The sequence below is a fragment of the Erpetoichthys calabaricus genome, chromosome 11 (genome assembly GCF_900747795.2).
Source record: "Erpetoichthys calabaricus chromosome 11, fErpCal1.3, whole genome shotgun sequence".
Classification (NCBI taxonomy): Eukaryota; Metazoa; Chordata; class Cladistia; order Polypteriformes; family Polypteridae; genus Erpetoichthys; species Erpetoichthys calabaricus.
This window is the reverse complement of record NC_041404.2, coordinates 43,806,858-43,834,368: the sequence shown is the minus strand read 5'-3', so window position 1 is coordinate 43,834,368 and position 27,511 is coordinate 43,806,858. Positions and strand designations below refer to the sequence as shown.

Here is a 27,511-nt window from a genome sequence, read left to right as displayed (position 1 = left end):
GTCGTAACCCCGCCCACTAAGCGGAGGTGACACACCAATAGGAGCTCTACAAAACTGAGCGTGAGCAAAAGGGTGGAGTTTAGAAACAAGGTGACCAATCAAAATATTAACAAATAAAAAAAATAAGTCATAGCAATCAATTGCGTGAATCGATGAATCGGTACATGTCGTATGTCTGCTTTTCCTGCCACTTCCGTTTTCTTTCCTGGACAAACTAGTCGAATGTTTTAAAAACATATTACGTGTTCTGTTAAGTATTGTCATATAGGAGTTTCTTATATTAAGACTGAAGGATTTTCAGGGCTGAAAAATGCCGGAGAGAGACAGTGAGTATCGTAACGATGGTTTGTTCTTCGTTTGCTCTTCGTTGCTTTGGAAAAAAAGGCTTAACTGCCATGTAAACATGCGTCAGAATAGAAAGGTTGATAAGCGTTAAACACGAACATCTGTAGTTTTTGTGTGTGTGCAATCACTAATTTATCTTCTGCATATATGTATTTATGTTTTTGATGTGGGGAAACACCAGAATTAAAAAAAAAAATCGTAGAAAATATTTCAAATGAATTGTTTTACAGAAATACTGCACTACTATAGTGGTAAAGCTGCTTTGTGTAATTTTACAGTATCTGATTATTTTTAATACCCTAAGCTGATAATTTCAAATGATGACTCCAGAGTAAGAATGTATCAACTAAACATTCATTTCTGTTCTCTTTTATATAGGATATATCTGTGAAATATGTGTGGGCTTCCTCCTTGCTTTGCTTTACATCAGTTTGGTACTGTTGTAGGAATGCAAAAGTCAAAAGTATCTTTTTTTTTTTTTTTATTTCCTTTAGGTGAATCTTATTCAAACCCTTTGGCTCCAGATGGCCACGATTTGGACGATCACCGATCAGCTTTTCAGTATGTCCCGTTTCTTTGTGTTTTTTTTTTTTTTTGGTTAAATATCTGTTTATCTTTTTTATATACCACACAGTATGTACCAAAACAACATGCTCTTATAAATTGTTTGAATAGTTTAAATAGGTTTAGCTCCTTTGTAAGGAAACGCCTTGACTACAGTATACCGATATGATCTGACATTTATAATAGTATTCATGTCATTAAGATATAAGGATATTTAAGCTGATCTGTTTATAGTTGCAGTGCCAACCAGCTTGTTCAAAGACTGTTTGCAACTGAAGCAATTTCAGTGATGCATTTCATTTAACGTCTAGAAATATTTTGCTTACTCATTTTTAAAGTAGACATTTATATAATCTTTATTGTCATAATTACAGAGTGTAGTGAAATTCAGAGTGAGCTTTTAGAGTTCACATCCCATGTCTGGTTGTAGTCTATGTCTTGTTTAAACATTCCTGTCTGTGACTGCATGTGTTTTCCTTCAGATAACTTCAGTTTTCATCAGAGATTCTCAAAGGCGAGCTGATTAGGCTAACTGACAATTCCAAATTAAACCTGTATGAATTTAATTTGGTCCCATGATAGACTGACCCCATCTGCAGGGAAGTCAGTTGTGAATTAGATTCAATAGCTTTGTAAATATTATGTTATACTTCTCCTCTTCTATAATAACTTTAATATTTAGTTTATTTTTTAAATATTGTTTATGATCCATTTATATTTACTTAATAGTGGTTCTAGGTTTACAGTTTGTAATGCTTAAAATGAAAAACACTTAATGATGAATTACCAATTCTCTGATTCTTATCCAATGAACTGCTTAATATATTACAGATCCAAGCTGACCAATGAGGATTTTAGAAAGCTGTTGATGACACCACGAGCGGCTCCATCCGCTGCTCCACCATCAAAATCTCGTCATCATGAGTGAGTGACAGTATAAATTACACATTTTTGGGATTTTTTGATACGTATTATGTTCTAGTCCTGGCTATGGTTTTATATTAATTTTCATGATATAAAGCACCTCCAGACCCCATGAATTGCAGATATTCTATGATCTTCGACTCAGTATGTTGATCAGTGTGCCTTTATAAAGTACATTTTATGATTCTACTACTAGGTGTTTTCTTTTCATTTGTGTTTCATCGTTTACTGAGAGAACATATGCAATTAGAATTAGTTTTCCAATGTACTTGTAACAAGTAAAGCTATTAACTTGAAATTTGTTCATTGTTTACTTCAAGAATGCCAAGGGAGTACAATGAAGATGAAGATCCAGCTGCTCGCAGAAGGAAAAAGAAAAGGTGGGACAAAGAAAAATAGAATTATACACAGTCATTTAAAATAATACTTCTTATAATAAATACAATTAAATGATAAAAAAGAAGTATTCTGGCCAATAATAGCTTGCAAAGTGTAGAAGAGGCTGTAGGCTGGTACACAACATGAACCGATATGGTAGTGGCCTTATAAAATGAAAGGAAAGACACATTTTGAATGAGCACTCTAGGCTGCATCTTGACCAGGGTGGTGAATTTCAGGCAAAGGCTCACTGACAAGTAATGGAGTGGAAAGTGAAGGGGAGATCCACATACCACACCTTTGATGTTGATAAGCCTCCTGTCTAATTACTTAGAACATAGACTTGCTTGATAGCAAGGACCAGTAATAATCTGCTTTTTATAATGTTATCATCATCACTGGCGCAATTTAAAGCAAACTAGTTTAAAATAACTTAATAATATAAAAAAAAAATTCTGTAAATCAAAAAGTTACTCATTAATTTTTCAAACATGATTATTTCAATGCATTATTTTAGGCAAGGTAAATACTTGGGACATAGTTAGTTATACATAACGTGACCATTTATTTTTTTTCTTCAAAACGGCACATCTACTAGTTTTTAGGTAATAGTATGTGTATTCAAGAAAACGCATATTTCTTCATAGTTTTTATTTATTAATTAATGAAAACAACAGGAATGAACACGTGAAAATAAATAATTTATGTGGTCTTATGTTTCTGAAGAACAAGTTTGCTTAAGTATATTTGGTGTTGATTGGGCGGCACGGTGGCGCAGTGGTAGCGCTGCTGCCTCGCAGTTAGGTGACCTGGGTTCGCTTCCCGGGTCCTCCCTCCGTGGAGTTTGCATGTTCTCCCCGTGTCTGCGTGGGTTTCCTCCCACAGTCCAAAGACATGCAGGTTAGGTGGATTGACGATTCTAAATTGGCCCTAGTGTGTGCTTGGTGTGTGGGTGTGTTTGTGTGTGTCCTGCGGTGGGTTGGCACCCTGCCTGAGATTGGTTCCTGCCCTGTGTTGGCTGGGATTGGCTCCAGCAGACCCCCGTGACCCTGTGTTCGGATTCAGCGGGTTGGAAAATGGATGGATGGATGGATACTTGGTGTTGATTTCAAATAAGAATGAAATTCTTGGCATGATTTTTTAAAATTTACTTTAGTAATTAACATTGCTTTAAGAACTGTGACTTGCAACTCTGTTTTTTCGCTTGTCCACAACTTATTCATAAGAGAAAAGACCCTTTCTACGGGTGCATTAGTGCCGGGCAGACATAAAATATATTCAATAATTATACGAAAGTTCGTATGATTCAAATTATTGGTGTGAAAGTGTTTGAACAATCCCACCCAACGACTTTCGGTTGAAACATTCCCAGTGTTCCATTCTGTTAGAAATAGTAAATACTTCTGTATCTTGATTACAATCAATAAATCCCTTTTCAATTAATACAACCATTACACTTTCAATTTCTTCCCACGTAGGTATTTTGGTTAAATTCGCCCATTCAGGTATTTCTAATTCTTCACAGAACAAAGTCCACTGCTCCAGATATTCCTTGCTTATTTTATAGAACTCAGCAGCTGTAGTTTTCATATATTCTTCAACACCACTGCAGCTATTTTCTTGCAATTTTTCCATTAAATTACGAATGGAGTAACAATAACACACGTCAATAAAAAAAACAATAATCAGTCATCAAGAAAGATGCGCAAGCTGTCTACGCGTACTCGCAATTGAGTAGCGAGCGAGCTAGCAGGCTTCTGACCGACTTGCATGTGTGAGAGACGTATTGCACATGCCGTCATCACTACACTAATAGGCACTACCGTCAGATTTTTTTTATTTTTCGCACCTTTTATTGACATTGTTACAGTGGATTGCTCTCTTTCTGAAAACGGGACATTTCGGCGTCCTGAAGCTGTGCTTGGGGACAACAGGATAGGCTACCTAAAAACGGGATGGTCCCGTTCAAAACGGGACGTATGGTCACGTTAGTTATGCAGTACCCCATTTGCAAGTGCCAGTCAGTGTAACCTGCAACACTTAAGACAGTGTCTGGTCTGAAATTAATATAGAGCTGTGAGGCTGCAGCTGTAATTACTGCTGCACTGTGCTGGAGCTTAAGAAAGGACCTGTTTGGACTTTTTTTTGTTTTTTATATATAATATATATATATATAATATATGAGTGGAATCAGTCTCGGGTGGTGTATCACAAACAGTGGTACAAAAATAACATTTATTTTTTGCAATCTTAGCATAAACAAGCATTTGACAGTATATTAAATCAAAATGACCAGCCTGTGTATTTTGAGCCACTTGTTTCTGGTTTTATTAAATACTTTTCTGTATTTTATTCATATGAATTTTTATCTAAATGTGTGGGGTTTTGTTTCCCGTCCTCTCAGTTATTATGCCAAACTTCGTCAACAAGAGCTGGAGCGCGAGCGTGAACTGGCAGAGAAGTACCGAGACAGAGCCAGAGAACGTCGAGATGGTGTAAATAAGGATTATGAAGAAACGGAGCTCATTAGTACCACTGCAAACTATAGGGCAGTGGGACCCACAGCTGAGGCGTGAGTATTTTGATTTCATCCTGTTGATTTGCATTTTTGAGTATTTTCCTTACAAGATGTAAAGATGCACATATGCCAAAAATTCAATTTTTTTAAACAATTAACTTTTTTTTTGTGTAGTCGTACTACTGTCTAATCTTTTACTTATACTAAATTTATTCAAGACCTAAAACTGAATCTATGCTGTTCTCCCTGTTTCCAGTTAGTTGACTTTGATTTTCTAAGTAATTTTACAACTCGTTTTTTTCAATTGAACAGGGATAAATCTGCAGCAGAAAAGAGAAGACAACTGATCCAGGAGTCCAAGTTCTTGGGTGGTGACATGGAGCACACTCACTTGGTGAAAGGGTTGGATTTTGCTTTGCTGCAGAAAGTAAGTATCAATAGAAGTATTTTTGTGGGGTTTTTTTTTGTTTGTTTTTTTCTCCCTGGCAAATGTACATTTCAGACTACTGAAAGGTTCCCTGGTGACTATCTTTAGGTAAGGTGTATTACATTGGTAACTGGGAATTACATACTTGAACAGGATTATTGATGCAGGTAGGCAGCCACAGCAGCAGATCGAGGGGATTGCGGTCAGAAGGGAGAGGTATACTAAAAACACCAAAAAATACTGTGATTTACTATTTTTACCAGCATACTCAGAATGAAAATGGATAGTAATGATTTTTTGTCAGTCAATCATTTAAGAATAATCATTTTAGCCTTTTTTTTGTCATGTTCTGTGTGTTTTCTGCTTTAGTCAGATGTTAATTTGAAACTCCTTTTTTTTTTTTTCTGCCGTTTATTTTTCAGTGTAAACTCTTCTTTTTCTGACTATACTTTTTATAACCTTCTGGGACAAAATACGTATGTCCAAGAATTAAACTTAATATAATCACTGCAGCTAAAGTCACTAATACTGTAGCACACACTCTTGGCACATTGATGCTGTGTAGCACTGCTTTTTTTTTCTTTTTTTCTTTCTTTCTTTCTTTTACTGAAGTGTGTCACATTTCTGCGTGCTTTGTAAAATGAATGGTTAATGCAAAGGCTACTTAAAAATACTTGAAATGTTATATAAGATAAAGTTTTTAGAACTTACATGAAGAGTGATTCATTTAGGACCGTGGTAAACAGATTCTAGAGCAGTGCAGGACTGTTCATTGTATGACTGTTAATGCAAAGATACTGTAGTCTTGGATAACTGAGCATTTACATTGTAGCTACATCCACCTACAGAAATAGTTGGTGTTAAAAATAGAGGGTTAGTCATGGTAAGTTTGTTCTTTAATTTCAGTTTCTCATATATTTTTAAGGTTGATGTCAAAGTTTTCTGATTTCAGGTACGTGCTGAGATTACCAGCAAGGAGAAAGAAGAGGAAGAAATGATGGAAAAGGTGCAAAAAGAAGTAAAGTAAGTAAAGAACCATTGGTTAAATATTTATGATGACATTTAAGTTAATCTTTTCTTCACTCTTCACCTCAGCATATCTGGCAGGCATTAAACATTAAAAAAAAAAAAAAAAAAAAAAACCTACAAAAGTAAAGTTTGTCACTCATTAGAGTTACAAGGTATATTGGCACCATAATTACAGAAAAACTAAAATTGTAAAACGAAATGGTACCAGCATTTCAGAATTTTCTGTATTGGATGTAAACCGCAGCTTTCCACTCAAACTCACAACCCCTAGACACTCTGCAGAGTAGACAGAGAAAAACGTGCTTATAAGTGCTGGAGACTTCACAAAAGCACAGGCATCAGCGTGATCGAGACTCCAGAGAGACTAGAATAAGATGGAATTTCTTCCTGAAAGGTGGGATAGCATCTTTAAACTTGATAACCTTGTACTGGATACGTTCCCCATAGATTCTGGTTATTGTTATTCCCCAAAAAGGTAACTGTTGCATGAATATTTTTGAGAATAAAAAAAACACTTTGGTAATAAAATTGTTTAATATTCCTATAATCATTTATCCTACCTTGGTTTGTTTTCTACTTATGCTGTCATTTTTTCTATTTTATAAGCAAGACAACAGAACATTTTTTGTATTGTTTTCCAACTGCAGAATAAATTAACATGTTGTATTTACCAAAAACAAATATTCTGTAGAACAGTGAATGTTAACGTAGGGTAAGGAGTTTTATTCAAAAGTTACCTTTTACAGCTAAAGTGAAAAACAAAAATCAAAAGTATAGCTTTTAAATAAAAGTTAAAAGTTAAGTTCTAAATTAGGGATTACCCCTCTCTAAATAAAAGTATACCATACTTTTACTTTGTTTAAAATTTGATATGTAAATATTTTTTCAATAATGCTATTCGACTGCTTTGCATGTTCTCTACATTAACTAAAAAATTAATCGTAGAATAAAGAGGTTCAAGATGAACCATGGAATTGTTTTGAACTGTTTTTTTTTTTTTTCTGTTGCATAGATTTTTACCATTTTTTTTTTTTTATTTTGCATTTTCAGAAAAGATGAAGACCCAGAACAGAAAATTGAATTCAAGACACGTCTTGGTAAGGAACATAAAATTACTTTGTATTATTAAAGACAATATAATATTTGAATTTTGCTTCTGTTCTGAATGCAGCTTTTTGAGTTTTCTTCTTATTCTTCTTAAAGGACGGAATGTTTACCGCATTTTGTTCAGAAACCGGGGAGGGGAACGAAATGAGCTATTTCTTCCGGGAAGAATGGCTTATGTTGTGGATTTGGAAGATGAATATGCAGACACAGATATTCCAACAACGTTAATTAGGAGCAAAGCGGACTGTCCCACCATGGAGGTAAAACAAGTTTGAATGAACATCTTCAACAGTGTAACTGATTTTAATAATATATTGAATAAGGGAAAAAAAAACTGTAATAAAGCTGTCTGGCTTGGGAAAATTGGAGTTATGTATCAGTCCAGAAATCACATTCTTCTGGGTTTGATAAGTTAAATGTAAATGTCTAGTTTGGGCTTGTAGAGTAATCCAATACTAGCTGAAATACCCGGCATTGCCCGGGAGGAAATGTGTTTTTTTGTTGTTTTTTTTTTTTTTAATTGAGAAAAATATAATTTAAAAAAAAAAAAAAAACACCCATAACTTTAAAAATAAATTAACAGACAATGAAGACTCACTAATGTGCTTGTATTGTTTACTGAAGTACCTTGTTATATACAATGTTTTTAGTCTTTCTATCTTTAGCCAATATATAAAGGTTCTCTGGACTTTGTACCCTTGAACATGCCACACAAAGTTGTCCATGTGAGAAACGGGCCATGTCCAAATTGATTCTAGCAATTTTCAATAATTGTGCAAACATTCGGTGCGTCAAGTGGATGATAACAGACATACAAGACAGAATCTTCAATTAGTCTCTTCCAATTGAAATTCTTTTACAATCAATTAAACGTTAAATATTTTACCTATATAAATAATTATTATAAGTTAAATATCATAGCTATATTTGTTGTATACTTTACCTTCAATTTTTATTAGTTAAGTAAATTAGTTTTTTGATTATAGAACAGGGCGGCACGGTGGCGCAGTGGGTAGCGCTGCTGCCTCGCAGTTGTGAGACCTGGGGACCTGGGTTCGCTTCCCAGGTCCTCCCTGCGTGGAGTTTGCATGTTCTCCCCGTGTCTGTGTGGGTTTCCTCCGGGCGCTCCAGTTTCCTCCCACAGTCCAAAGACATGCTGGTTAGGTGGATTGGCGATTCTAAATTGGCCCTAGTGTGTGCTTGGTGTGTGTGGATGTGTTTGTGTGTGTCCTGCGGTGGGTTGGCACCCTGCCCGGGATTGGTTCCTGCCTTGTGCCCTGTGTTGGCTGGGATTGGCTCCAGCAGACCCCCGTGACCCTGTGTTCGGATTCAGCGGGTTGGAAAATGGATGGATGGATGGATGGATTATAGAACATATTAAAAAATAAAATAAAATTCCTATTTGGTTTTTACGAAAAAATTATAACACCAATATGTTAGCTACGATGCTGCAAAACAAATGACATTTAGTTAATTAATGATTAAACAAAAATCGCATAGAGAGCTGCTGAATTCACAAAATAAATATAGAATGTTTATGGGAGAAAAAAATTAAATTGCTTACTTATCTTATGTATAATATAATAGCCTATTTTAATCAAAATGTAATCTCGCAATATATTCAAAGTAGTGTAAAAACGATGGGAAAATTGAAACCTTTTTTTAAGGTTTTTTTGACAGATTAATTTTTGTTTTGTGGTATTGTAATAAGTTGTTTTACATGCATAATTTTTTTGTTTTCAAGCATATAATCTTGGCTATTTGTTTATCTCTGTACTACTATAGGCAAAATCTGAATAGTATATTTTCTAGAATTGTGGGACTAATGATTAATATAAAACTTTAATGCTAAATTTGTAACTAAGTGCAGGATTTTAACCTAGAGTACTGGATTTGTAAGGCATCGGGGGTGCCAACTGCATGTTGCCAATAGCTGTGTGTTTTCTCAAATAACTTTAAGAAATGCATAACTGTCTATGTGCAGTAGTGTAAATATACAATTTTTCATTACATTAGCAGATAGAAACATTTACTTTTTAACTTTAAACTCAGTTCTTAGTAAACAGTCTTCACATTTCTTTTTCTCTATCTAGGCACAAACCACTCTTACAACAAACGATATTGTCATCAGCAAACTCACTCAGATTCTGTCATATCTGCGCCAGGGAACACGGAATAAAAAGATGAAAAAGAAAGAAAAAGGTATATATCATTTTTGTGTCATTAAATGAAAAAGCATATGTATAATAAAATATTTGTAACTTTATAAAGCAAAATTAATTGATTTATGCAAAATCAGTTTGTTTTGCTTTTTATATCTGTGGTAATCTCTGTATATTTGTCACTATTTTTTTTAATTTATTTTTAGGAAAACTTGATGAAAAAAAGCCAGTAGAAGCAGATCTAAAGTGAGTAATAAGTAATTGAGTGTGTTTAGTTTAATCTGTTAGCTTAAAGGTTTTTTTCAGCTTTGTGGAAGCAACGACCCATCACCCCTGGGTGACCTAAAACCTCTAAGAGAAAACAGGCAGGAGGAAGTTCAAATCATAACCATTTATTCTCTTCGAAGGGGGAGCACTCCTATTACAGGACGCTGTAGCTAAACCAGGGGTGGGCAAACTTTTTGGCTCAGGGGCCACATTGACCATTAACATTTGACAGACGGACCGGGCCAGCACTAGATGCATACATATCAAACATAAACATAAAAAAGACATTACAGTGTTAATATTTACATTCACTTTTAGTGGGAACAATGTTGTTGATCACCCTGTTTTGCCAGTGCATCGAAGTCTGGTGTTAGTTTTGTTGTGGAAATTCTCAGAACAGATCTGAGATGTTCATCACTCAACTGGGATCTGTGGGGTGCATTGTTGGTGTTCATCACACTAAAAGTCTGTTCACCCACATACATAGAGCCAAACAACACCAGCATCCTCTGTGCCATCTTCTGGATGTTTGGAAATTTGGCTGCGCTTAATGAAGCATGAAATTCATCCAGTTTAAGAGAGTTGAACTTCTCCTTTAAGATGGTGTCAGATTGGTCGAGGGGCCTCTTTCAGCGTAGCCAGTGTGGGGAAATGAGCGAATGAGTTGTTTGACATTTGCTTTGAGCATAAAGCTAGCTTGGTTTTGAAGGCTCTGACGTTTGTGTACATTTCATTCACAAACTGGTATTTCCCTTGTAGCTTCACGTTCAGCTCATTCATGTGTGTCAGTATGTCCACAGCAAAAGCTAAATCACAAAGCTAATCTGTGTCACTCAGCTCAGGAAAATCGTCAGCTTTCTCAAGTAGCTCCAAAAATGAGATAATCTCCTGTTTGAGCTCCCACACTCGTCGACATACTTTCCCCATACTTAACCAGCGGACATTGGAATGGTAAAGCAAGTCCTGGTTATCAGCGTCAATTTCTTCAAGAAACTTAATAAACTGACGATGCTGAAATCCCCTCGCTCGAATAAAGTTAACTAGTTTTACAACTGGCTTCACTACGTAGTCAAGCTGCAATGCGGATTTACACAGTGCTTCCTGGTGGATTAGGTAGTGTAAGAAAATTACCTCCTGCTCAGGGTTGTCCTCCTTCACCCTCTCCTGGATTCTTTTGAGCAACCCAACGTTTTTTCCAGTCAGATTTGGCGATCCATCTGTGGTAACGTTGTGCCTATTTATGACCCCCGACACGCTGTCATACAAGTCCTCTCCCCGCGTTTTCCCCTTTAGGGATTCCATGGCCAAAAACTCCTCCGTTATCTCAAAATTGTCATTAATCCCTCTGATAAAAATTAAAAGCTGAGCAGTGTCCTTTATGTCATTACTTTCATCCAGTGCCAAGGAACATAATGTAAATGACTCCGCTTTTTTGTTTAACTTGCTAGCTATGTCTTCGTCAATTAGCTCAACACGGCAAGTCACTGTCCTGCGTGATAAGCTAATTTTTTCAAAATTTTTCTTGCTCTCAGGACACAAGATACCTGCTGTCTCTACTATGCACTCTTTGAGAAACTCCCCTTCGGAGAAAGGCTTGCTGGTCTTTGGTAATTTGAATGCCAGCACATAACTTGCCTTCGTGCTTGATTCTTGTATGGCAGTTTGTCGGATAAAGGTGTTTTGCTGAGCCTGCAAACTAGCTGCCAACCTCTGAGCGGTAGCCGTCAGTTCTTGCGTTGACTGGTTGTTAGCGTAATTAGCATGCTTGGTGGAAAAGTGACGGCTGATTTTGTATTCCTTTAAAACCACAACGGTTTCTTTGCAAATAAGACATGCAGCCTTTGACTGGACTTCAGTAAAAAAGTATTTAGTTGTCCATTCCTTATTAAACACTAGGCACTCACTGTCGGCTTTTTCTTTTCTTTGGCCCACTCATTGTTGCAGATGGGTTCAGAACAGTAGCAGAGTAATAACAGAGAGTAACCCGGGCTCCGCAAAATCAAGTCAATGTATCACTGCGCCTAATGCACCACCTGGTGGAACGCCGGGCATTACAGGACAAGGTCAAATGAAGGCAGTCATAATTGTGATATGATTTGATTTGGGGAATTTTGTACCAATCTTCCGCAGGCCATAGTTTGCCCACCCCTGAGCTAGACACACACAGCATTCTGTAACAAGATGCACACCTTTTCTGCTAGATGAGGTTACAGAATTAGATTACTTATATCATACAAAGCTTCTTATCATCATTGGCTGCTTCCAGTTACTAGCCGGACACAGGCCAAAATGAACCGTACTAAATTATAAGTAAACACGGTCAGTAAAAACACGTAGGTCATTAATGTCAAGCATCGCATGTTTGCTTAGCCATTTTCAGCTCCTTTCTTTAATAGCAAAGAAGCTGAAGGCAGATGCCTTCCTCATACAGCAAATAAACGTATAGTTTCCTGCTGACAGCCTAATGTAGTCTGACTTTCATCCTGTTTCAGCTGCCCTAGGTTACCTGAAAATGCTTTTACATGATAAAGGGAACTTTGCTAATTGTGCTTAATTACTTTAAAATATAAATCCAAACCTCACAACTATTAATTAATTTGTCTTATGATTTTTTTTTATCACAGCTTCAAGATGTTGGGTTTTCTTTGATGCTGCGGTTGCATGTCTCGCAGTGTTTTTATAGGTTTTCTTCCATACTCAATAACTTGATGCCAAACAGACTAACTAAACTAATAATAGCTTCTTTGTGAGTGTGTGGAGAAAGCTCACATTAAAAATAGACACCCCCCCTTGTTTTTGTTGCTGCTAAGATAAATTCCAGCATAAGGAATGTACAATTGTAATAAATGATTACTGTAATCCCTCCTCCATCGCGGGGGTTGCGGTCCAGAGTCACACGCGAAATAAGAAAATCTGCGAAGTAGAAACCATATGTTTATATGGTTGTTTTTATATTGTCATGCTTGGGTCACAGATTTGCGCAGAAACACAGGAGGTTGTAGAGAGACAGGAACGTTATTCAAACACTGCAAACAAACATTTGTCTCTTTTTCAAAAGTTTAAACTGTGCTCCATGACAAGACAGAGATGACAGTTCTGTCTCACAATTAAAAGAATGCAAACATATCTTCCTCTTCAAAGGAAACAGAGAGGAAAGCAAACAAATCAGTAGGGCTGTTTGGCTTTTAAGTATGCGAAGCACCGCCGGTACAAAGCTGTTGAAGGCAGCAGCTCACACCCCCTCCGTCAGGAGCAGGGAGAGAGAGAGAGAGAGAAAAACAAAGTCAAAAATCAATACGTGCCCTTTGAGCTTTTAAGTATGCGAAGCACCGTGCAGCATGTCGCTTCACTAAGCAGCTACACACAGAAGGTAGCAATGTGAAGATAATCTTTCAGCATTTTTAGACGAGCGTCCATATCGTCTAGGTGTGCGAACAGCCCCCCTGCTCACACCCCCTACGTCAGGATCAGAGAAAGTCAGTGCAAGAGAGACAGAGAAAAGTAAGCCGGGTAGCTTCTCCGCCATCTGCCAATAGCGTCCCTTGTATGAAATCAACTGGGCAAACCAACTGAGGAAGCATGTACCAGAAATTAAAAGACCCATTGTCCGCAGAAACAGCGAAAAATCCGCGATATATATTTAAATATGCTTACATATAAAATCCGCAATAGAGTGAAGCCGCGAAAGGCGAAGCGCAATATAGTGAGGGATCAGTGTATTCATTATTATAATTGTGTTAATCTGAGTGTTGATCACTAGCTTGTTATCTAAAGATAGTGTAGATTTTTTTTATATCCCTGGAAAGCTCTACTTTCTGTTTTAAAATGCTATAGTATAGGTTCTTCATAAATATGTTACCTGTTTAACTAATACAATTTATCACTTAAAAAAAAAAAAACTCTCAGCCAACAAGTCACGTATGTATATTTACTCTGGAGAGTTTACACTTGGTTGCTTTATACATCTTAATAAAAGAATGAGGGCGCAACATCTTATTTGGTGTCATGGTTTTTAATACCCATCTAAGAATTGCTGATATCAGAGTGGATGTTCAGCTTAGACTAGAGTAATAAAACCTGTTTAATGTTACCTGATTTAAGTATTTATTTAATTGTGCACCTTTTCCTTCAAGTATGTTAAGAGATTAACTTTATAGCATCTGGATAAAACATTGTTTTTTACTGTTTAGATCAGGGGTGGGCAAAGTCATTCCTGGAGGGCCGCAGTGGCTGCAGGTTTTTGTTCCAACCCAATTGTTTAGTAAGAAGCACTTATTGCTCTAGAAACACTTCTGCTTCATTTTAGTTATCTCCTTCATTAAGATTTTGAACCCTTATTGCTTATTTAAGTCTTAAACAGCTGCATTCTCGGTTTTTAATTGCTCCTTATTAGCAATAAGATGCAAATGATAAAAGAAACCAGCAGTTATCCATTTTGCTTGTTACCGTTTACACCTGTGTGTATTTTTCATGCACTATTTGGTTTAATTAAATACTTGGAAGGAAAGTGAAGAGAAAAAAGTGAAGGATTGAGAATTACCCATCCGTTTTACACTTCAAAGTATTTGGATGATATCCTTAGAATGAAAAAAAAATCTAGGATATGAGAATGACTTGACATAGCAGAGTTAAAGCACTAACAAGCCGTGAAATGTAATTACTGGCAAGGATTGTTTTCTAATTAAGCAACTGGGTTGGAACAAAAACCCATGGCCACTGCGGCCCTCCAGGAATGACTTTGCCCACCCCTGGTTTAGATACTACTTTTTGACAGGTGAAATTCAGATATTTTTTTTAAAAGTGCAATCAATAACTCTGTTCCATGAAAGGCATGCTAGTGAATGGTTTTATGATAATCAGACCTGGGTGTAAGTTACATAAGCATTAGAGTCATGAAGGGCAAGGTAGTAACAGAGAACATTTTATACCAGTAATGGTGCAGTGCATGATAACGTGCAGTGAATACACTTGACTTGATCATTCCTAGTTTTCATACTCTTTCTCTGTACGTTTAGCATTCATTTGCTCAGAGGTTGATGTGCTTGCTGCTTCCTGAGCAGCTCTTCTTTACTCCACCCTAGCGGCCCGCTGCTTCTCCTTTCGTCGGTATCTTTTCGCGTTAAAACTGATTGTTAGTTTTTGTGTTGCAATTACTTAGTACGTTTTCTTTAATTTTTCACTTAATCTGGCACTTAAGTCTTCAATCTGCCTCAAGAATGATTAGCGAAGGTGGTAGGGAATGAGAACGACGCCCGTACGCATGCGTCGCACAGCCGCCCTGCTGCGCGCTTCCGAGAGTTGATTCTACAATAAAATAAAAATAAAAAGAGTAATAAAATCATCACCCCGAACGCGGATAGTAGACGTCACGTAGTATATGTGTACCAAATTTCAAGTCAATAGGTGAAACGGTTTGCGAGCTACAGGTGATTTAAAATCCTGGACAGACAAACAAATAAAAAGAGTAATAAAATCATCACCCCGAACGCGGATAGTAGACGTCACGTAGTATATGTGTACCAAATTTCAAGTCAATAGGTGAAACGGTTTGCGAGCTACAGGTGATTTAAAATCCTGGACAGACAAACAAACAGCCATGGTAGAGTATTATAGAAGATTGTGATTGTATTATAAAAATTAAAAATGAATGCTTGATGATATGTGATATGCATACCGTTTTAGTCTCTAGGCTACAGAAAAGAGAGTGCAGCACTAGAAAAATCTAGAGAAGAGTCACTAGGCTGATTGCAGGTCTATGAGGCATGAGCTATGAAGGAAGATTCAAGGAGCTGATCCTTTTAAGCAAGTAAACATTAAGAGGTGACATGATTGATTTTTTTTTTTTTTAATTATGAAAGTATTTAGTGCAGTAGTTCCAGACTGTTACTTTAAACCAAGTTCAACAAGAACAAGGAGACACAGTTGAAAACTTGATAAGGGAAAATTTCACACAAAAATGTGGATGTTTTTCTTCTCACGGGGACCCATACAATAAATCACCAAGTAGTGCATTAGAGAGTAGAACTTTTGGGACCTCCGAAATTCTTGTTTTTTTTTTTTTTGGTTTTTTTACGATTGCTGAGCTTAGTTGGGTTGAGTGGTGTGCTCCCATCAAAGCTTCTTATGTCTATTCATTCTTCAGGACAGTTGACTAGGAGGTGTAGGCAGAAGGCCTCTAACAGGTCACCTTGCTCTAAAACCAACAGCATGTAGTTTGTCCCACACTTTTCCTGTCATTGTATATGCCAGTAGTTTCAGCAGCAGTAACAGGTAACAGATCTAAAATGATCTCTCAGATAAACCAGTTTGATGTGTCTGTCTTCCACTGGTGAGGTCAGTTGAGTGTGACCAGATCTTGGTCAGTCAACTGTCTTATTGGTGTTTTTGAAACCTTGCCTGCAGTTAGGACACAGTGAAGCAGCTTAAACCATAGTGTGTGGCATCGTTGGGACATAACATACCTGCCTGCAGCATGTCAATGGCCTTGTACTTTGCGTCTGGTGGCATTCAAGGCATTAACTGGGATTACATGGAAAATTTCAGTGGAGCCTTTTTTACTGTGAAGTAGGCTTTGATTAAAGGCCTCTTTTTAAAGGATACCTTACCGGGTAGGGTTCTACCTAGACTTCAAGCTTCCATGATTTTGGCATATTACAGTGACTAACTGCACAAGCTGAACTGTTAGTCAGAGAGATAAGACAAAACTACACAAACTAGAACTAGGATTTTGCAATTCAAAAAATATTGACATTTCTTTAACTGTAAAGTTTAAATTCTACTGATGGTTTAAAGTTATGATACAGTGATAACATTTAAAAAAACTGAAACATTTCTTAGACAGATAGTGTGGCACTAATTTATTATTCATCATTTAATGTTTCAGTCTGTCTGATTTCTCAAAGTCTTGACCTGCAAGTAGAGCACTAAAAATTTGATAAGATGCAAAATGATTGGAGTTGAATAATGGTCAGATTTACGAGTTATTATTATTATGAAGGCTTATATAAGGTTAGGCTTTTTGTGTTCCTCACTTGTGCTGTGTCATGAAGAAAATTTAATTTGTGAGATCTATTTCAATCAATCGGAATATGAATTATTCAGATTGTTTGAATAAATGAGAAGGTAGGAAAGGAAGGAGAAGAAAAACAAAAACAAAAACAGACTTTTTCGAAATGTGTTCCATGTAGTTATTTTTTACCAGATGGTCCAAATTTTGATTTTTTTTTTCCTCTTCAAAAATGTTTACTGTGGATCCACATATCACATATATTACTGTTCTCTCCACACATCAGCAACCTCTCCAGGTCCTGCAGATATCTCCTTTACAACATTAGGAGAATCCGCCCCTTTCTCACTACAGAGGCTACTCAGCTTCTCGTCCAGACCTTGGTCATCTCTAAGCTGGACTACTGCAACTCTCTGCTGTCTGGACTTTCACTAAAGGCAACACGACCACTTCAACTGATCCAGAATGCAGCTGCAAGACTCGTTTTTGATATTCCCAAATTCTCGCACACTACACCTCTGCTGCGGAACCTGCACTGGCTCCCTGTGGCTGCCCGCATCAGGTTCAAAACCCTAACACTTGCCTTTAAGGCCAAAACTGGAGCTGCACCACCTTACATATCAGCACTGGTCAAGCAGCGTGTCACTTCTCGCTGTCTCAGAACATCAAGCACTGCACGTCTCGAACCACCCTTACTTAAAAGAAGAGGACGACATGCATCAAGACTCTTTGCAGTGTTGGCTCCTCAGTGGTGGAACGAACTTCCTCTTGCTGTACGAACAGCGGAGACCCTCACTGTCTTCAAACGTCGCCTGAAGACACACTTCTTTCAACAGCACTTGGACTAAAGTCCCCATACTCTTTTTTCTACCCTTTTTTTTTTGTACTAACTTACTATTTTCTTCTAGCAGGGTTTTGTATACAACTTGGTCAGCGGTAACTTGTTTAATGACAGTAGATTTAATCCTAGCCTTAAAGACTGAAGAACAGTCGTAGACTACTAAGCACTGTTGTAAGTCGCTCTGGATAAGAGCGTCTGCTAAATGATGTAAATGTAAATGTAAATATCGCTAAATGCCCTTCATTTTTTTTTAGTCTTTACCTAGAATTGTCCTGTATGTGTTTTAGAGATTATTCCATACCATACTTAAACATTAACTAAATATGCTTTCTTCCACAGCATTTTTGATGATATTGGAGACTACATACCATCCACTTCCAAGGCAATTCAAGATAAAGAGAAAGAACGCTATCGGGAGAAGGAGCGTGAAAAAGAAAGGGAGAGAGAACGAGAGAAAGAGCGTGAGAGGGAGAGAGGCAAAGAAGAGGAGAAACGGAGACACAGTTATTTTGAAAAACCAAAACCAGATGATGAAGTAAGAATTAATTGTATTCTGTTTGTAGTTTTAATATGACCCGGTGTACTGTTTGAATAACTCAACTCAAGCAAGAGATTTCTTTTTAAATTAAATATCCCAGACACGATTGGTTTTTAAAAACTTAGCTTAAATGTGTATTATACTTTAGTTTGTGTACTAAAATACTTTCTGTTTCTGCTCTTTCAGACAGCTGAAGTGGATAAAGGTATGTGATTTTTTTTTTTTCTTTTATTAGTTTTCTGTAATGCTTTTCTTTAGTGATAAATTTGAGAAATATTAAATTTGTTGTTTTTTTTTATAGTGCCCCCTGCCAGTCAAATATCAGAATTAATGCTATTGGAAACTTTAGATATGTAGAGGTACCATTCCCCATCCCAGAAGGCTCCAAATCTGTTCCCTATGCAAGTTGGTGGTGTAATTGTACATAGTGTAGCAGATTCACACCGAGTCCTGTTACAAGTGTGCACTTGAGAGTAGACTTTTTGTTTTCCAAAGTGTTCTGAACCTTTTGTGTGAAGGTTTATTTTCAGATCTAAAAAGGAAAAGTCGGAGAACAAAGGAAACCTCCAGGTAGTGGGAAAACTGACTTGCACACTAGGCCATGGTGCCAGTAATGATAGCTTTGTTTTATTTTGCAACATTTTATCTGATTAGTGTACTTAATATTAAAAGATAAGTAACCTGAAGAAGCAAAAATTTGCAAAAACTGATTTAGCAGATAACATTTTATGACTCCATAAGAAGAAGACTGACTAGAGACCTTTGGCATGGATATTCCCGCTTACCTTGTACATATGCACATTGTACATTTCAGAAGCATTCAAAATATTAGATTCCTGCCATGATTTAAAGAAATAGAAAAACTATACAAGTTAAAATCAAACTCTTCTCTAGTTTAGACAGGACTCCGTCAGTTATGTTTTTTGCAGTAGTTTGTAGCCTTCTCCAGTCAGTGTCATCCATTCAAAATTGCAGAACTTTGCATAAAATTGGGATAAGATGAAATGCATTAGACACTCTTTTCCCTGAAGCACCATTACTTATTTGTATACTGAAGACCTGATCAGGAAGGAGTGATTTACCCTACTTTATTTGTCAGGATTTATGAGCAAGTTGTTGTTGGTTGGTTGTTTGTTTATTTAATTTCCTAAACTTTTTTTGTGTGTTCTTTATTTAGGTCCTGGTACTGCAAAGGAGTTGATTAAATCAATTAATGTAAAGTTCGCTGGAACCCCTGGATGGCAGGGTGTAGAAAAATATCCTTCTAAAATACACTTAGTTCTTTTTATATACATGGTATGTAGAAAAATATCCTTCTAAAATACACTTAGTTCTTTTTATATACATGGTATTAATATCTTATGTATTGTATTTGTCATGTTGATTTTGGAATTTAATTATTTATGAAGCATTACACAAATTTGAGTTTTTGTTTTTTTTAAGGAAAGTCACTGCTTAAAGTGTTAAAACCAGACATTGGGATTCTGTTTTGCAGTAGTGAATAAAAATATGAGTTCCAACCCTGTGGGTGCATTCTGACGTGTTATCTTAGCACACATAGTGTGCTGCTTTGTATTTCCTACTTTCTATGCAGCTACTTTCACTCAGTTGTCACATCAGCTTGTACTAGTAGAGACTCAACTACATTGGGGCAAGGCCACTCTTGATACTTGCAGTGTAGGTAGTAGATGTGTCGCATGTACTGTATGGGCTAATAAGACAAGATTTCTTTTAAAAAGTGGAAGTGATTGTCAAACAATAATTACATATTCTCCTGCTGTTCAGTATATTGTGTTTCAGATGCCACTGCTAAAAAAAAAATGTGTTTGTAATTATTTTACATGCCAACCTTTTACTTGAATGCCTTTCTTTCCTAAACACTACCCCATGGTACAATGATATGAGAATTGCACTTGCACACCCCATTGCTTTACAAGTCCAGTTACATAGTGACTACACATCATTGCATGCCTAGGCACTTTCTTTTGGTGGCTTTCATAATTGATTGTATATAAAATATTGATTGATATCACTCATCTTCAGCTTGGATAACCATACAAGTAACATAAAATTGTCAAACCATTATAATCAAATTCAGGGTTGGATAAACTAATGCCCATCTCAGTGGAGTAGGACACAAGAACCAGTCTTTGAGAAGGCATCAAATGATACAGTCATGTACACACCCAAACTCGCTCACGTAGGATTATTTTGGAGTAAACTGGTTTATACAGCACATACACATCTTTCGGAATGGTAGGGAAGAGCCTCCATAGATATGGAGAGACAATTCAAGCACCATACAGACCTGGTATGGGATTTCAACCCAGGGTACACACAAGCTTTGAGTAGCTAGAGTAATTTAAATCAGTTGAAAGTATCAAAAGTTTTGTTCTTTGGCAATTTTTCTGTTCTGTTCTACTTCCTTAACACTGGGCACTGCTGTAAGCAAACGTGAAGAGATTAAACATGTGGGAGATTTTTTCGGGATGTCCAACAGCTATGCTGAGTGCTATCCAGCAACGTAAGTAATCTCTACTCCAACCTTTTCATGTGGGCATTAATGGCAAGATATTAATCCAGTTCTTAAATTAAAAAAGAAAATTGTGAAATATTTATCCATACTCTCTTGGTATGGTGGTTTCACATCATTTTGGCTTCTTCTCAGCTGTATTTTTTTTTCTCTTCTCCCTTACTCAGGATGGATGATCTGGCAGTAGACAGTGATGAAGAAGTGGACTACAGCAAAATGGACCAGGTCTTGATTGTTTTTCTTTCATATTTTTCACATACAAAAGATAGAAATGTCAAAAGTCGCTTTAATAATTATACATTTGCTTTTTTTTTCTATAGTGTTAATTTGCTGCTCAATCATTTTTATTAGGTACACTACACATTTAAAAGTTTGGAATTAACCAGAATTTTTTTAATAGAAGTTGATCCTTTTTTATCAAAGATCCATTTAATGAATTTAAAATATAGCTCAAACATTGCTAATGTTGTAAATGTCTATTACTGCTTGAAATCACTGATTTATAATTTATTGTTCACATATGTTTTCAAAGCCCCATTTTGAGTTGTCATTACTCCTGTGTTCTAATGGAAATGTAGAGGGGCTTGACTCCTGCCTGCAACACCCATTTCTTGCAATATTTACAGAAACGTCCTACCAAAGTTTGTGTGTAGCTGTTGGACTAACTCAACATGTTTGCAGATAAAGTAGCAGTGTATGTGCAAATGTTCTGATCCGCAAGCATTTGACCTGAGTCCATCATAGTGGAACTGCGTCCATTGAAGCAGTCGGGGTCTTTGAGAGTTTTCATGTTTCAATAAAGATGATTTTGGGCCTCTCAAAACATAACTGTACTGTAAAGGTGAAAACGGTTTACTCCATATTAAATTTGTAGAATTTCAGAGTTAAGGTTATATTTAATTTTCACCTTTCATTCTTTTTCCCCCCCCAAGTGCTATATTTTCCCAGAGATCAGTGAGGCTTCTTTTTTTTTTTTTTTTTTTTTTAAAGTCAGTTGTGACAGCTAGCCAAATCATTCACTGGTTCTCATTGCATTTAATTTTTGTCCTTTTACAGGGTAACAAGAAAGGACCCCTAGGACGCTGGGACTTTGACACACAGGAAGAATACAGTGAATACATGAACAATAAGGAAGCATTGCCTAAGTAAGTCTTAATATTATTAGTAGTCAAACGTGTTGCATTGGATTTTGGAGGAAGTGGCTAAATTGAACGTGCTTGCTAATTGATTATTTATTTAATCAAAAGTACTTTTTCTGTGTAACAGAGCTGCTTTCCAATACGGAATCAAAATGTCTGAAGGACGAAAAACTCGCCGCTTCAAGGAAACCAATGAGAAAGCAGAACTGGATCGACAGTGGAAAAAGATTAGTGCAGTATGTATCATATTGAGCACATTAATTTTTTACTACGAAAATCTTTTATTATTGGCTTTATTGTTGTATTCACTTTTAAAATGGTATGTAATCTAACCCAAAAAATTATGAAATCTCCTAACGTGCATGTGTAGGTTTGTGTGTGGATGCTTTTTTTTTTTTACTTAGTATTTAAGGAACTTGAGCAACACTATGGTGCAGTGCTTCATGCTGCTTTCCTCATGGGCCCAGCATTCTGGATGTTAAATCCTCACCCAGTTGTTGTCTGTGGCGAGATTGCCCTTTGTCCCTGTGTCTATGGGTTTTCTTCCCACGTAAATTTTTGGGTGTTTGCTAGGCTAACTGGAGACACTAAATTGGCTTCGTGTCAGTGAATTCTATGATAGAATGACATCCTTTCAAAGACTGTTTTTTTGCCTTGTGTCTAGTGATGCTGGGAACGGCTGTGGCCCTAGCAACTCTAAACTGAATTAAGTACATTACAAAAATGTTATTTTAAGTTACAGGGAATGTTGTGTGGTAACTTAAACACTGAGCATGAAATGGCTACATACCATTAGTTTATTTCCATGTACAAGTTATTATGCTGGTGATGATTTTATTAATACGGATGGGCACACAGTGGTTATGTAGATCTAGCTGGGAAAGCACTAGTTTGAGTTAGTCCCCACTGGGTGATACAAAAGAGATTTAATAAATGTGCTATACTGTAACTGATACGAAAAAATTTACATAGTTGTTACCAACAAAACTGTTATGCTAGAGGGAACTAGCAAGGAAATTTGAGTAGGATCAGGAGTTATGTTGTAAAAACCAGGCGACAAAGAATCGAAGACCAACATCAAAACAAGAATCAACAAAGTCAAAAATTTGTTAAAGTAAAGGTTTACCACCAAAACAACATTTTGAAAAGGGTATTTTAAAAGTTCTAAACGCTTGACAAAAAAGTGTTTGTATCCACAAACTCGGATGAGGACGTGCTCTGAAAGTAGAGCCTTTAACCCATCGCGTCTTTACTGCAAGGTCTCAATGTCTGAGGACATGCCCCTAGAGATGCAGGTGTTGCTGTTAGAATGATGCGAGATAGAAAATTGTGGCACCCGTAACTAAACAAAATGGTGTCGAAAACATCTCAAAATTATACAAAACACTGACATTAAAAAGACTCCTCAAGAAAGAAAGAATGAATGATTAAACACTCCAATTTATAACAAAAGCAAGCTATATACAGTGCATCCGGAAAGTATTTACAGTGCATCACTTTTTCCACATTTTGTTATGTTACAGCCTTATTCCAAAATGGATTAAATTCATTTTTTTTCCTCAGAATTCTACACACAACACCCTATAATGACAACGTGAAAAAAGTTTACTTGAGGTTTTTGCAAATTTATTAAAAATAAAAACATTGAGAAAGCACATGTACATAAGTATTCACAGCCTTTGCCATGAAGCTCAAAATTGAGCTCAGGTGCATCCTGTTTCCCCTGATCATCCTTGAGATGCTTCTGCAGCTTAATTGGAGTCCACCTGTGGTAAATTCAGTTGACTGGACATGATTTGGAAAGGCACACACCTGTCTATATAAGGTCCCACAGTTGACAGTTCATGTCCGAGCACAAACCAAGCATGAAGTCAAAGGAATTGTCTGTAGACCTCCGAGACAGGATTGTCTCGAGGCACAAATCTGGGGAAGGTTACAGAAAAATTTCTGCTGCTTTGAAGGTCCCAATGAGCACAGTGGCCTCCGTCATCCGTAAGTGGAAGAAGTTCGAAACCACCAGGACTCTTCCTAGAGCTGGCCGGCCATCTAAACTGAGCGATCAGGGGAGAAAGGCCTTAGTCAGAGAGGTGACCAAGAGCCAGATGGTCACTCTGTCAGAGCTCCAGAGGTCCTCTGTGGAGAGGGGAGAACCTTCCAGAAGGACAACCATCTCTGCAGCAATCCACCAATCAGGCCTGTATGGTAGAGTGGCCACACGGGAGCCACTCCTTAGTAAAAGGCACATGGCAGCCTGACTGGAGTTTGCCAAAAGGCACCTGAAGGACTCTCAGACCATGAGAAAGAAAATTCTCTGGTCTGATGAGACAAAGATTGAACTCTTTGGTGTGAATGCCAGGCATCACATTTGGAGGAAACCTGGCACTGCTCATCACCAGGCCAATACCATCCCTACAGTGAAGCATGGTGGTGGCAGCATCATGCTGTGGGGATGTTTTTCAGCGGCAGGGACTGGGAGACTAGTCAGGATAAAGGGAAAGATGACTGCAGCAATGTACAGAGACCTCCTGGATGAAAACCTGCTCCAGAGCGCTCTTGACCTCAGACTGGGGCGACGGTTCATCTTTCAGCAGGACAACGACCCTAAGCACACAGCCATGATATCAAAGGAGTGGCTTCAGGACAACTCTGTGAATGTCCGTGAGTGGCCCAGCCAGAGTCCAGACTTGAATCCGATTGAACATCTCTGGAGAGATCTTAAAATGGCTGTGCACCGACGCTTCCCATCCAACCTGATGGAGCTTGAGAGGTGCTGCAAAGAGGAATGGGCGAAACTGGCCAAGGATAGGTGTGCCAAGCTTGTGGCATCATATTCAAAAAGACTCGAGGCTGTAATTGCTGCCAAAGGTGCATCGACAAAGTATTGAGCAAAGGCTGTGAATACTTATGTACATGGGATTTCTCAGTTTTTTTATTTTTAATAAATTTGCAAAAACCTCAAGTAAACTTTTTTCACGTTGTCATTATGGGATGTTGTGTGTAGAATTCTGAGGGAAAAAATTAATTTAATCCATTTTGGAATAAGGCTGTAACATAACAAGATGTGGAAAAGGTGATGCGCTGTGACTACTTTCCGGATGCACTGTAGATTACAGATGGGTTAACTTTAATGTGACAGCTGGTGGTGGGGAAACAAATTCCTTAAGTTTCATGTTGAGATTTCAAGCTATTGATTAGTGCCTTAAATATCAGTTGTTGAGGTAAAGAAACAGAACTGGGAAATCCCCACAAAGTATTCAATGAAAAACCAATTATGGTCTAATTTATTGGCACTCTTAATTCTATCTATTGTAAAAATAAAGACATGGCCTTCTTGCTTTCTGAATGCTAAGCTTTACAATTTCATTCTTTGCTCTGTTTTCAAGTTGAGAGTGGAAGTAAAATTGGGTATTTTTTCTGTTTCTCTTTGTTTTAAAAGATTATGGTTAAATTGCTAGGCCACCAGTATATTTTACCACAGCTATTGGTGTTTCTTAAGAATACTGCTATTCTTATTTGTATTGGAGATTTAGTGAGATGCAGTGATTGTTTGTATTTTATTCCATGTAGTCAAGAAACCATATCAAGCTGCAAGTGTAACTTAGCAATGTGTTTGTTTTATCCATAGATAATTGAGAAGAGAAAGAAGATGGAAGCAGATGGGTAAGTCCTGTTTACATGACATGTCTTAAATGACAGAATATTTATTATAATTGTCAAAGCACACAGTCTCACTATGCCTCCAGAAATGCTATCTGAATGAAATCTCATCTTTTGTAACTTGTCCTTTTTTCTCTTTCCAGAGTTGATGTGAAAAGGCCAAAATACTGAAGCTGCTTTTTCCACCATTCCAATCTGTTAATTACGTATTTTTTTTTATTCCCCAAGTGTAGACAAAGACTTCCTTTTAAAAATAATAAGATTATCTTTTCACATTAAATCCCTGATTCTTGAATATTTGTAGATAATTGTGCTCTGGCTTTACTTATTTAACTCATGTCATACAACAGACTGTGGTGGAATAAATCAGAGTATTAATCTGTTTGCACTTCTAATTCCTGTTGTGTTTTGATTAATTGTACTTAAAGTGATGATTTAAAGTCTGCAAGCTTTACTTAGAAATTTTATCTAAGATCTGTGGAGTTATGGTAAAAGTTAAATTGTATATCCTGTATGGTGTAAATGTAGCACCCTTTAACTGGTACGCTGTGGTATCCGTTTGAGCTTTGTTTTTACATCTTGTTTCTTTTCCTAGTGAAGAAATGTTTATAAAAATAATAACCAGATACTGATACTGGGTAGTGCCTCCTTTTGCTCTCAAAACAGCCTGAGTTTATTATGGCATGAGCTCCACAAGACGATGGAAACAAGCAGCCATGAAGGGACACTGGTTAGCCACAATACTCAAATAGACAATGGTATTCAAATGATGATTGATTTATATTAGTGGCCCCCAAGTGTGCCAAGTAAAGGTTTTCCATACCATTACACCACCAGCGAGGACAGGGTAGGTTGGTGCATGGATATGTGCTGTTGGCGCACAAATTCTGACCTTATAAATCTGTTCACCATAGCATAAATCAAGTTTCATCAGACCAGACTACGTTTTTTCAGTCTTCAGATGTCCATTTTTGGTGAGCCTGTGCGCACTGCAGCATTCGCTTACTGCCCTTGGCTGACAGGAGTAGAACATGACATGGTTTTCAGCTGTTGTAGCCCATCTGCCTCAAGGTTTGATGTGTTGTTCTGAGGTGCTTTTCAGCTCACCACAACTATAAAAATGTGGCTGTCTAAGTTGAGGGAACCATTCAGTCAGCTCAAACCATTCTGGCCATTATCATCTGACCCCTCTCATCAATAGGACATTTCTGTCCACATAACCAGCATTTACTGGTTGTTGTTTCTCACACCATTCTGTGTAAACTCTAGAGACTTCTGTGTGTGAAAATTACTGGAGATCAGCTGTTACAGAAATATGTAAATCAGTCTGTCTGGCATCAACAATCACGCCATCGTCAAAATCTCTGAATTCATATTTTTTTTACCATTGTGGTGTTCGATGTGAACATTAACTAAAGCTGCTGACCTGTATCTGCTTGATTTGTGCATTGCACCTTTTGCCATGTGATGATTAAATAATTGTATGGATAAGCAGGTGTACAGGTCTTCCTAATACAGTAATCCCTCCTCCATCGCGGGGGTTGCGTTCCAGAGCCACCCGCGAAATAAGAAAATCCGCGAAGTAGAAACCACATGTTTATATAGTTATTTTTATATTGTCATGCTTGGGTCACAGATTTGCGCAGAAACACAGGAGGTTGTAGAGAGACAGGAACATTATTCAAACACTGCAAACAAACATTTGTCTCTTTTTCAAAAGTTTAAACTGTGCTCCATGACAAGACAGAGATGACAGTTCCATCTCACAATTAAAAGAATGCAAACATATCTTCCTCTTCAAAGGAGTGCGTGTCAGGAGCACAGAATGTCACATAGATAGAGAAAACAATCTCTAGCAAACAAATCAATAGGGCTGTTTGGCTTTTAAGTACGCGAAGCACCGCGGCACAAAGCTGTTGAAGGCGGCAGCTCACACCCCCTCCGTCAGGAGCAGACAAAGAGAGACAGAGTTTGTTTTTCAGTCAAAAATCAATACGTGCCCTTCGAGCTTTTAAGTATGCGAAGCACCTTGCAGCATGTCGTTTCAGGAAGCAGCTGCACAAAAGATAGCAACGT

At 37.3% G+C, this 27,511-nt stretch overlaps 1 protein-coding gene across 1 annotated transcript; it reads left to right on the top strand.

Annotated features, from left to right (window-relative positions):
* The first annotated feature begins 158 nt into the window (after nt 1-158).
* On the top strand, nt 159-26,067 carry ik (IK cytokine). Its single transcript, XM_028813026.2, has 20 exons — nt 159-326; nt 840-906; nt 1,741-1,833; nt 2,154-2,213; nt 4,616-4,783; nt 5,042-5,156; nt 6,109-6,179; nt 7,236-7,282; nt 7,389-7,552; nt 9,386-9,494; nt 9,661-9,700; nt 17,908-18,103; nt 18,293-18,311; nt 19,284-19,362; nt 20,547-20,630; nt 20,807-20,864; nt 21,696-21,784; nt 21,906-22,014; nt 25,404-25,438; nt 25,579-26,067. The coding sequence occupies exons 1-20, from the start codon at nt 311-313 to the stop codon at nt 25,604-25,606; spliced, it is 1,647 nt and encodes a 548-aa protein (XP_028668859.1). The 5' UTR covers nt 159-310; the 3' UTR covers nt 25,607-26,067.
* Nucleotides 26,068-27,511: the final 1,444 nt, after the last annotated feature.